This window comes from Choloepus didactylus, chromosome 2, assembly GCF_015220235.1.
Source record: "Choloepus didactylus isolate mChoDid1 chromosome 2, mChoDid1.pri, whole genome shotgun sequence".
Lineage (NCBI taxonomy): Eukaryota > Metazoa > Chordata > Mammalia > Pilosa > Megalonychidae > Choloepus > Choloepus didactylus.
In genome coordinates, this window is record NC_051308.1 from 183,528,403 (window position 1) to 183,541,185 (window position 12,783).

General features: G+C 35.4%; 1 protein-coding gene across 7 annotated transcripts in view; it reads left to right on the forward strand.

Annotated features, from left to right (window-relative positions):
• The window catches only part of DOCK7 (dedicator of cytokinesis 7), a 325,545-nt gene that overhangs the window by 266,677 nt on the left and 46,085 nt on the right, over positions 1–12,783 (forward strand). For all 7 annotated transcript variants that reach the window (XR_005215342.1, XR_005215344.1, XR_005215343.1 and 4 more), the window contains 4 exons: positions 739–891; positions 8,784–8,942; positions 9,599–9,699; positions 10,603–10,795. Coding sequence is in view for 1 of the 7 variants with exons in the window: in XM_037827046.1 (XP_037682974.1) it covers positions 739–891; positions 8,784–8,942; positions 9,599–9,699; positions 10,603–10,795 (606 nt within the window). In the remaining 6 variants the exon portion in view is untranslated. The remainder of the gene's footprint in view (positions 1–738; positions 892–8,783; positions 8,943–9,598; positions 9,700–10,602; positions 10,796–12,783) is intronic.

Sequence of the window (12,783 nt, forward strand, 5' to 3'; positions counted from 1 at the left end):
TTTTTTTTATTTGGATCACCTTTAATCAGTTTCTGGTTTAAAAACTTAGTAATTTTGATTTGGAATAGGGCCTGAAATTAATAGCTAAACTTAAATATATTAATTTCTCTTTTTTTCCTCTCCCTTTTTATGTCTGTTCCTTATTACATTGATTTTTCAAGAAATCAATGTATTAATAGTTCACCATGTTGAAAGTAATTTATCCTTTGGTGCATGTTAAAGAAGGTACTTCTGTGTGTTCAACTACTTTACATTTTTAATTCCTATGTTTCTTTTCTCCTAGAAATTTGTATATTCTTAAATCTTGAAGGTACCTATTTCATATTAGTAATCCATAAGATGGAATGCAGAGCTGTCGATGAAACTTACCCAGTGAGAATAACTTAGATACTATTTTGTGATAATAGAAAATGTAATTATTATATATTTGGTACTATACTAAGGGTTTAATACACTTTATCTAATCTAAGCCTCACAACACCTCTATGTAGATAATATTATTAGGCCCATTTTATGAATGAGAAGAACTTGCCCAAAGTCAGCTAGTAATTGGCATAATCAATATTTGGACCAAATTTTTCTGACTTTGTGTTCCACACTGTAAGCCATTAGCTAATATTGTCCGTTAACCATTCTTTTAATTTTGGGACTACATTACCTACTCTCAAGTTCAGAGATGTTAATATATCTCTAGATCTTTTACTGTACAAATTCAGTGTTGGTATTGTTTCTTTACAGTTCCCTGAACTCTTGTTCGAAGAAGAGACAGAGCAGTGTGCTGATTTATGCCTCCGGCTTCTCCGACACTGTAGCAGTAGTATCAGTACAATACGGTCACATGCTAGTGCCTCCCTTTATTTACTAATGAGACAAAACTTTGAGATTGGGAATGTAAGTATTTCATCATGAACATGATTCTTTGGATTCATATGAAATATAACTTCTGAAGATATTTATTAAATACTTTTCTTTTGTGGCATGGAAGTTTTTTATATGTATTTTAGTCTAATCTTAGGCTGCCTTCCTATCTCTTTGTAGGAATAACTTACAAAGGTTCAAATCTCCAATTTTGCTTCCTGTACTAAAAATAACATATAGTAGTATAGACTTAGTCTTTAAATGTGTTTTGAACTAATTTAAATTTAATTATTATCCCTGATTTTGTCACAATCTTTGAACAGTCCTATTTTTAAATTTAATTCTTTATTAGATATTGTATTTACGTATTTTCCTGACTTTTTGAGTTAGGTGTTCATTTATTTTTATTTGTGTAAATATCGATGAATTTTCTTTGAGGATAGCTTTGGTATCTTACTGGTTCTGATACGGAGCATTTTCAATATTCTTGTTTTATAGAAATCATGTAATTTCAATATGTATTTTCTCTTTAACCCAAGAGTTGACAGTCCTTTTTGTTTTCAAGTTTCAATATAATGTTTGTTGTTACTGCCATGTGATAATAATACAGTTTATATACTATTTATTCTTTTTGGGAATGTGTGTGTATTTGTGTGTTCAGTCCTATATCAGTTTGTGAATATTCCACAAGCACTTGAGTGAATACTTCAATTTTATCCTCAAAGCTATGGGGAGTCAGTGAAGTATTTTAAGGAGAGGAGCGAAGTATTTTAAGGAGAGGAGTAATGTGCTCATGTTTGCATTTTATAAAAATTTCCTTGATGCTATGTGGAAGTTAGACTTGGTGGGTAAGAGAAAAGGCAAGAAGATAAATTAGGGAGTCATAACAGTAATCCAAGTAAGAAGTGATAAGGGTGTAAACTAAAGCAATGTCATTGGGGATGGAAAAAGACAGATTGGAACAGATTTGGGATGTTGTGGATTGGATTTATGGTATGAATGAGAAGGGAGGAGTATGGGATGATTTCTAAATTTTTACCCTGTGACAACACTAATGCTACCATTTATTTAGCTAATCAATGGGAAGAGAAGATGTTTCAGACATATTTAATTTGAGGTACCCACGAGATGTCTAGATAGAGCCATCTAGTAAAATATAACAATCTGGAAGTTAAGTCATAAGCAAGGTGACATAGAACATGCCCTGGAAAAGTCTCACCTCAGAAACAACTATTAAAAAGACAAATCCCACTTGCTTGGAACTCTGGAGGACAATAGAGAATGGAGGACTCCATAAATGCCGAATCAAAGGAAAAGAAAGAAAAAAAAAAAACAACAACAACAACAAAAAAAAAAGTAGGAGATCTGTAACCTGAACCTGTCAGTCCAGATCCCACTGCCTCATTCCCACGCAGCTTAGGAGTCACCCAGGGACACAATCTGGGGACATTCTGCCATGGATTCAGACTATATAATCACTCACAGAAGCAAGTTAGAACCCCATGCATATCCAGGCACAGGAACCCAGGGCAGAACACAAGTGGCTGGTGAGTGGGTGCATACAAAAAGGCCCCCTGGGAGGTAAAAGAGACTGCAGCAAAACTGTTGACAAGAGTTACACACACTCAACCCAGTTTCTGATTGCTTGATGACCTAAATGAAAAAATGGACATTTTTATACATTGAGATACCCTATTGGGGAAGTAACCAGAAGCAAAAAAGCCTCACAGGAAAAAAAAGAGGGGGAGGGAGAACTGAACTGCTTTAAGTCAGGATGGGTCCCAAGACTGAAAAGAGTAATGAAAACGGGGCTCTGAATAAGGGAGAGAAGTTAAACAAATTATAGGAGCTGGGAGGAAAACTGCACAAAAAGAAAGAGAAGAGATCAGGATTGCCGGAGAGGGAGCAAAGGAAAGGAAGCTTTCTCGTAGAGGTGAAATAGTAAATATAAACATAAAGGGGCAATGTTAAAAGTTGTACCACATACCAGATCAAGAATCAGGTACAGAAGATCTGAGAAAATCTGGCTACTCCAAAGGTCCAGTATAAGTTTAAACAAACAAACAAACAAAAAACCCTAGGCAAAAGAGAAAAACTGACCTTCAGAGTTAGCACATCAAAATAATCAGATGCCCAGACATCAGCAAAAAATTACAAGCCATACCAAGAAACAGGAAGATATGTCTCAGTCAAGGAAACAAATTAAAACTCCAGAGGAGATGGACTTTGGAACAACTAATCAAAGAAGTTCAAACAAATCTCCTAAATCAATTCAAGGAGATGAAGGAAAATGCACATAGAAATAAACAGTAGTGGATAAGAGCTAAAGAATTTTAAGAAGAAAATGTGTGTGCAAAGAGAATTAGAAAATTTAAAAAGAAATGTTACAGAATTTATGGGAATCAAAGGCACAATAATGGAGATTAAAAATATACTAGAGACATACAACAGCAGATCTGAATGGGCAGGAGAAAGAATCAGCAAACTAGAAGACATAACAAAAACATATGGTCAAAAGAACAGATAGAGAAATGAATAGAAACAATTGAGTAACGTCTTAAGGGATTTGTGTGACAGCATGAAGTTTACCGACATACTCAACATGAGATCCCCCAGAAGGAGAAGGGAAAAGGGGGCAGGAAGAATATTTGAGGAAATAATGGCCAAAATTTTCCCAGTTCTTATGAGAGATACATGTATCCATGAAGCACAACATACTCCAAACAGGGAAGCCCTAATAGGCCTACTCCAAGACAGATAATCAGAATGTCAAGTGCCGAAGATAAAGAGAGAATTCTGAAAGCAGCAAAAGAAAATTAGTTTGTCACATAAAAGGAATCCTCAGTAAGACTAAGTGCCAATTTTTCATCAGACACCATGGAGGCAAGAAGCCAGTGGTATGAAATATTTAAAGTACTGAAAGATAAGAATTGACAGTCAAAAATTCTTTATCTGACAAAACCACCCTTCAAAAAAGAGGGAGACTTTAAAATATTCACAGATTAAACATAAACTTGAGCACATTCATCACCAAAAGACCTGCCTACAAGAATTGCTAATAGGAGTTCTTCAGGTTAAGATGAAAAGACAGGAGAAGAGTGGCTTGGAGCTGTGTGAAGAAGTGAAGATTTTCGGTAAAGGTAACTAAGTAGATAAATGCAGTGCCCAGTAGTACTAGTTCCTCAATATATAACTCTACTCTTTAATTCCTATAAGAATTAGAAGACAATTGAATAAGAAACAGTCATATTCCCTAATAATGGACGTGCAAAACATAAAGAGGTAATGTGGGACAAAATACAACATAACAAAGGGAAAAGGAAGAATATGCGAGCAGAGAATGTGTATGCTATTGAAGCTAAGTTAGTATCTTTTCAAATTAGTTGGCAGTAACTTAGGTTATGTTATACAAACCCCTGGGTAACCACAAATAAAGTATTTTAAAAATGTTCCACCCTTTTCGTATCCACAGTCTGTCCCAGGTTTTTTTTTTTTTTTTTTTTTTAAAAGAACTAGTCCATCTCCAAACGCCAACCCACGGTTTCCCCACACTGCAGCGTGGCAGCTGGACTTTCAGCTGGCTCACACATTCATTTCAGAATGCAGACTCCCGGTTTCACCAAATGTACAGTCCCTGTGGATTTAGCAGACCTTGTCCGGCTGGTGCATAGCTGGAACTGGTGTTCTAGGTCACTTTCTGGCTTTTATCTAGTATTTTTCACGGAGGTGTTTTTTTGCCCTGTCTTACCTAGCTGCCATCTTGGGTTCTCCACAATGCTTTTTAATCCTTCAGAAACCATGATCCTTTGAAATTTGCTTAGATTTCTTTCTACATCTTTGGTAGCTTTAGCTTCCAATTCTCTCGTGTGTAAAGTGCACGAGAAAGTGGGGCATGGCAAACGAGCCTCACAAGCCTCAAGCCCTCTGCAGCACTGCAGGGAAAGGCCCAAGCCGCTGCACCACCACCATTTTCCACACCGACCTGCAGCTGCCGCCACCACTGCCCAGTTGGTAGTATGTTGACATTCTTTCATCAACATTAACAAATGTATTATACCAATACTGGGAGTCAGTAATGGAGGGGGGATGGTTGGGGGTATGGAAGGATTTGAGTTTTCTTTTGTTTTTATTTCTTTCTGGAATATTAAAATTTTTCTAAAAATTGAAAAACAGTTGTGGTGAATAGATGCAGCTGTATGATGGTACTGTGGGCAATTGATTGTGCACTTTGGATGACTATAGTATATGAACAATCTCAACAAAATTGAATTTAAAAAAATTATAATGTAAAATTTCAAGACATAATAAATAAAAAATTGTGGTCATCTTGGAATCCACATGTCTAATTTTGAGAAATTCATTGTTGTAAAATTGTAAAGACTAACATGAAATCTTTTCTCATTTATACAACTGATATTGAAATTCTTCCATCTTTAGAAAGTAAAATGAAAAAGTTAAAATATAGGATTTAAATAGCAGTAATTTTTAAACTTTTGAATTCTTAGATTTTAAATTGGTACCCATTTATGCTTTGATTTTTAAACTTAGTTCTTATTTCTGTTTAACCTTTGAAATGTAGGAAAATGTGCATCCATATTAATTTTAAATATATCATACCACTGCCTTGTTGCCGCCACGGTTTCTATTGAGAATTCCACACTTAGTCTTATCAAGCTTGCCTTGTATGTGATGGGTTGCTTTTCTCATGCTGCTTTCAGAATTCTCTCTTTGTCTTCGACATTTGATAATCTAATTATTAAGTGTCTTGGAGTCGTTCTATTTGGGTCTGTTGTGTTTGGGGTATGCTGTACTTCTTAGATCTGTAATTTTATGTTGTTTATAAGAGATGGAAAATTTTCAGTGATCATTTCCTCCATTATTCTTTCTGTCCCTTTTCCCTTCTCTTCTCTTTCTGGGACACCCATGACCCATGTATTCATGTGCTTCATGTTGTCATTCAATTCCATAAGAAATTGCTCATGTTTTTCCATTCTTTTTCCGATCTGCTCTTTTGTGTGTAGGATTTCAGATGTCCTGTCCACTAATTCCTGAATCCTTTCTTCTGACTCTTGAAATCTGCTGTTGTATGTCTCCATTGTGTTTTTCATCTCTTTTATTGTGCCTTTCATTCCCATAAGTTCTGCCAAACTTTTGAGTTCTTCCTTCTGTTCGCCCAGTGTCTTTTTCATATCCTTCATCTCTTTTGCCATATCTTCTCTAAACTTGTTGATTTGGTTTTTTAATTTGATTATCATATTTGTTTGAAGGTCTTTAATTATTTCTTTCAATTCGCATTTGAAGTGTTTGTTCCTTTGACTAGGCCATATCTTTGTTTTTCCTAATATGACTCATAATTTTTTGTTGTCTAGGCATCTGATTTCCTTGATTACCCTGATCAGATTTTCCCAGACCAGATGGGCCCAGATTTGAAGAGGAAAGTGTAATCAGTATCAGGTTTCCCTGAGGATGAGACCCAGAAAGTTGTCAGACTTTCCTATGAGGCCTCTAGATGTTATGCTCTTCCTATCCTGTCCAGCAGGTGGCACTTGTCAGCCCACAGCTACCCCCTGGTGTAAAGTGGTGCAGTCCCTTTAATTCTCAGCAGTCCCTGTCCTGGTCAGGAGCTGAGGGTGTCAGAAGCCAAGCTTAAGTTGTTTCTGGTTCCCCGCCTCCTGGGCCCTGGGGTCTTAATTCTCTGAGGGAGGGCAGCCACTTGAGCTGGGCCCTGCCCCACTGTCATTAGGGAAGTTACACCCTTTAGGGAGTTATCTCCTACACTTGAATCCCTCCTTTGTCTCTGACTCTCTTAACTCCACCTTGCTTGGATCATTGCTGACAATTGAACTTGCCTGAGGATTTCTCTAATGAGCTACTTGGAATGGGAGGGGAAAAAAATGAAAAAGAGAGAATGCTCCTTTTCACAGTCAGTCCCCAATCCCCCAGTTTTTCTGGTCTACTGGTGTTGGTACCTGTTTGTCTGTGCCGCTTTTCTTGGGACACAGCTGTTTTCCTGTATTCTGAACTCAGCCGACTCCAAAAGCCTCTATTTTTATTTATTTATTTATTTATTCATTCATTCATTCATTTTCTTTCAGCTGGGAGCAACCTCAGGGTTCCTTTCTTGCCTGCTCTGGGTTTATCTGCTTGTGGCTTGTATTCAGTAGTCCAGATTTGTTAATTAAAACCACAGTTGGAGCTTGGTTGAGTTACTTTCCATCACTCCAGGTAGCCTACTTCTCTTTTCCACAGGGAAGTGTTCTAGCTCAGCCTGCTATGCAAGTGGGGAAGGAGCTCTAGCTCTGCAGCTTGGGGAGCTTTACTTAAAGTTCTATGCTGTGAACTCAGCCATTCCACTCATTCCAGGCTGGTGTATGATGTGTGCCAGTTATGGATGTCCCTCAACAGTTGTTCCAGACTATTTACTAGTTGTTTCTGGCTATTTACTAGTTGCTCTAGTAGATTCTACAACTCTCTCTGACACCATCTTGCCCCCTACATCTGTTAGTTTTAGAGAATATAAGTCTAAAATATTTGGTAATTATAAGGTAGTTGATTCTTAAAAATTTTTTTTGAAAAAAGGAATGAAAGAGATTGGAAATCATTCCAATAAAATACAGCCTATCATATGCCTAGGAGCCAGGCAGTCTGGCTTTGAATCCCACCTCCCCACTTACCAGTTTTGGGATCCTGAGCCAATTACTTAATATCTTTAAGCCACGTTGAGTAGAAGGAGTAAACAAATTAATATTTGTAAATTGTAAAGTGCTTATTAAAGTGCCTGGCCCAGAATGAGTGCTTTAGAAGTGTTTATTAGAGAAAATAAGTTCTCACAAGAAAAAAAAAAGCAATTCAGTCAAGTATCTTTTATAACATATAAAAATGTAAGTTACTGTATTAGATGGAATACTTTTCACCTTAAAGGCATTAAATGGTTAAGGTCACAGCCTCTGAAGTCAGATTGCTTATGTCTGCATTCCAACTCTACTACTTAGTGGCTGTGTGACCCTGAAAAAACTGCTTTAACCTCTCTGTGCATCACTTTTCTCATCTGTAAAATTGAACAATGCCTACCTCCGTAAGGTTGCTTAAAAACTGAATGGTGCATATTTGTAGAACACGCTGAATAGTGCCTGGTATGTAAGTAACAACAAAATAAAAAGTAAATGAAAATAAATAGAAGGAAATGTATGTAAACTAAATTTACAACTGGGTTATTTTATTTACTTTTTTTTTTTTCCTCTGGCATGTAATTTTTGAATTAAATTTCTTCAAAGGAAGTCCTGTCCTGGGTTGTCAGCACTCTGTATATTAATCCAATATGTAATTAATTTACTTTAAATATTTGATTTCAGGTAAATTTCAAATAATTCTAATGTGTATTACTTAATAAACTTTCTCTGTTATAGTACGATATTTTCCAATACCAGAATTTTCAACATAGTTGCATTTTGTTGATGTTTCTAAATTGGAATGCATTTACCTTACCAATACCAATAAATACAATTGGTTGTTTCTAAAAAACAAACAAACAAAAAATGTAAAGAAAAATATAACATTCTGGGACTGTAAAGAGAAGAAATATGAGCTGAGGACATGGATGAGACCACTTAGGCTGTAAGAGATATGAAGAGAAGGATTTTTTGGTAGCGTATTATTCTCAGTAAAATTCTAAGTTTTTGTGTCCTCCTTAAAATAAGATTTGAATATGCATAGTCTGCTTTATATATATATATATATATATATATATAATATATATATATATATATATAATATATATATATATATATATATATATATTTTTTTTTTGCTTACAATGGTATTTTTTTTCACTAAATGTCCTTGTCTGTTAGCAAGGGGGGAAATCAGACTTTTTTTCTCTAAGCTTTCTTATATTAAATATTGACCCAACAATTTCTCTGTTACAGAATTTTGCCAGGGTTAAAATGCAGGTAACCATGTCACTGTCCTCCTTGGTGGGTACATCTCAGAATTTTAATGAAGAATTCTTAAGACGTTCTCTAAAGACTATATTGACATATGCTGAAGAAGATCTGGAGTTGAGAGAAACAACATTTCCTGATCAGGTCAGAAATGCTGCTTTCTAGATTATTAATTAAAGTAGACTTATAAATGGTCCTTTCCAGATTATTAAGTCAAACTTTGTATTTTACTGGAGGATCTTACATTTCTCTGTCAATCCACGTATCATGTACCATAGATAGGACTTCTTTTTTTAATATGTTACTTTTCCTTCTTTGGATCATTAATATCTTTGATGTTTAACTTCACATGTTTATAACAAATAGAACAGTAGATTTAGGCAGTATTGACAAACAGAGCTTTATTATGGAACACTATTCCCACTTATTAATCAAACAGCAATTTGTCTTTAAAAACTGAAGTTTCTACAGGCTCCCTTTTAGTAAAATTGGAAACATAGGAGAGAATTTTCCTTCTGTGCTCTTTTCTTATGTCTCCTATATCCCTATATTTTATTTCTACCTGTAGTTCTGTTTCATGTAAAAGAACTGAAAAGAAAAAAAACCATACATATTGTGCTGAGGCATTTATATAGAGTTTACCCGCCATACTCCAACATACCTACACTATAGAATTCTATCAGTATCATATTATTTGTCTTTAAATCTCCAGACGCTTATTTTAAATACCTCCAAACTAATTTAATAATTGTAAATGAATGACAATTAAAGAACACTTTTCATATAATTCTCTGCTGCAGGTCCAAGATTTGGTTTTCAATCTCCATATGATCCTTTCTGATACTGTTAAAATGAAGGAACACCAGGAGGATCCTGAAATGTTGATTGATCTAATGTACAGGTAGCATTTGTTTGATTCACTTAAACCTTATATGATGGGCTCAGGAAAACATTGTATAAACAAAACAGACATACAATCATTTAAGTGATTTTCTAATGTTAGGTTGAAAAGTCAAAATGTACATTTTCCAGACGGTTTTTCCGGATCTCCTGTGCCACTTCTTCTTCTAAGTACTACACATAAACTGTTTAGTGTATTTACTAGTTATCAAAACAAGAGGATGTAAAAAGTAATCATGGCATATGTTTACCACCCCTGGCTTCCTGGCCCCCCATCTTCCTAAGAAGGCCACAGGACCCATATTTTATATATATAAGTATTAGCCTTTTCAGAAGAAAATACAGTATATTCATGTTGTACCATAACATTAATTTTCTTGATTTTAAATATTGTTATTCCTAGAGGATAAAGTTTCTGTGATTCCTGTTGTGTCTAGACAGGTGTAAGTAAACCTTGAGAATTTTTCTTTGCCATATGACTGTCTCTTTTAATAATTTTGGGGTTCACTAAAACAAAACAATTTAGTCTCTTTAAAATAAAGATTATGTAATGAAACTACCTTTCTAAGATCTCTCTTTCCTCAAGTGCAAAACTTCTGTATATTCTGATGATGAAACAGAAATTCCCGTAGTTTTTCACTGACTGCTTGTTTCCTTGGTGGCTAGATTTTAATATGGTATGGCTCTTTTTAGCCACCCCACCACCACCAAAAAAAAAAAAAGATACTTTGCATTCCACGGCTCTACAGTTATTTCTGTAAGCATACAAAGACATTTTTATACTATTCAAAGACTTGTCTTAATAGGTTTGTTTGCAATAACAGAGACCTTTTAGATAAACGCTATATAAACTCCCTTCCAGCTTGGGAAGCAAATGCTAATTGAGAATTTGTGTTCTAATTAGAATTGCCAAGGGCTACCAGACCTCTCCAGATCTTCGGTTGACCTGGTTACAGAACATGGCTGGCAAACACTCTGAACGAAGCAATCATGCTGAAGCTGCACAGTGTCTAGTCCACTCAGCAGCCCTTGTTGCTGAATATTTGAGCATGCTGGAAGACCGGAAATACCTTCCCGTGGGATGTGTAACCTTTCAGGTAGGAATATACCAGATTAAGTTCCTTTTTTTGGAACTGATTTTTCCCTCACTCGTTTATAGATTCATTCAGTTTGTAAAGAAAGCCTAAAGACTTAAAGTAATACTTCACAAGATGAATTAACATTTCAGTTTCATTAATAAAATTTTGAGGGTACTTCTTGTTACTTCCCTTCCCAGTTCCATAACTCTGAATTATCAGTGCTACATATATTTATTCTTTCTGTCTTCACTGCTTTGTAGAGTTATCCTTTCCACATTATGACTTTCCCCATCACAGTTTCAATATATTGCGATTCGGCATAAGAAATTAAATGGGAATTTTGGGGAGTTTTGCAGAAGCCGCAGATGACACAGGCTAGAAGTGTAGAGATAACTTAAAAAGTTTAACTCATAAATGCATAAAATGTGTGTACTGCTATGCATAATGTTACCTGTTTAATATGTTTTTTTATTGTTTAATAAAATAAATGAACAGCTACCGATTTTTTTTTTTCTTAAAATTAAATTTGTAGTAAAATAACTGCAGTTCTTTGCACTGGTATGGAGATGCCCAGCATGTTTATGGCAATCTCTCACATGACATCTTGTGGTGAGCTCACGGTGATCTTTGCATATCAGGTTTCTTGTATCTTGTGTCATTTAAATGCCATAAACTTTATTAAAATCATGGGTCCCAAGCATAGCATTCCTAATGGTTCAGAAAGTGCTCCCAAGAAACAGAGGAAAGTGATGAACTTGAAGGAAAAAGTAGAATTGTTGGATACGCTTCATTCAGGCCAAACAACTGCTACGGTTGGCCATTATGGTGTTAATAAGTCCACTGTAAGGTGTATCAAGATAAAAAGAGAAGGAAATCCACAAAGCCTTTGCTGCAGCTACACCAACAACTGCAAAACACTTTCATAAACCATGACATCTTTGGTGTAGAAAGTGCAACATTCTTTTGGGTACAGGATTGTTATAAAAATGACATTCCGGTAGACTATGGCATCATACTAGAAAAGGCTAAGTCCTTATATGTGTCCCTAAAGGAAAATGAAGGTGAAAGGTCTACCCTTACAGATTTTCAGGCCAGCAAAGGCTGATTTGAAAATTTGAAAAAAAGGTTTAGCCTATGTAATGTAGAAGTAGTGGGAGAGGCAGCATATGCCCATCAATAGGCAGCTAAGGAGTTCCTGAAACCCTGAAAAAAAAAATTTTTTTTAAGCAGATTTTCTGGATTGCAGGGGCATTGCATCCCTAACCCCCGTGATGTGGAAGGATAACTAATCAGTTATGGACTTTATAATGTCTGTAAAAAGGTATTATACTCCAAATACTGAGAATTAGAGTATAGTAGAAACTCTTAATTGGCTTTCACTTAATGCACTAGATAAACCCATGCCCTCCATTCCCCGTATAAAATATACCAAACATCATGACTCACAGGTAATAGATTACTCTCCAGTTGTATTACATATCTCTGATCTCACTAGTTGAATTCTTTGCCTACCAAGACTCAGTTTTGCATTTCTCCAAAATCTGTTAATGCCAGACTTGGGAAATCACAAAATTTAATTAAATATTGTGTCAACAGATGAAGAAAGAAAGTAAATCCTTGTTTCTCTGAAAACTAACTTGAAAGTTTTGCAAAGACTCGATAAAAGTGAGTCTTAAAAATGATAGCTGTTGGACTAATTTTGGGCAAGGCAAATTTAATATTGGGGAAAAGACTAAAAATCTAGGAGAATTTAACATTAAGTTCAGGTTTTCACTAGAGACCTGTACACAAAGAAAAAGCCTTGGGCCCACTTCAAAAGTTGACAAATGGCTGTACATCTAGTGTATATATTTATGTTAAAATATGTAAGGTATGTATGTATCATGTCTTTTAGAAATAATGGCTAATCCCAACCTCATTGGGTAAGAGGACTTTTACTAAACCTAATTTGACACACTAATTCAGTGTACAATGTTAAGCAAGCCGAAAGACCATTTTTGTACCTT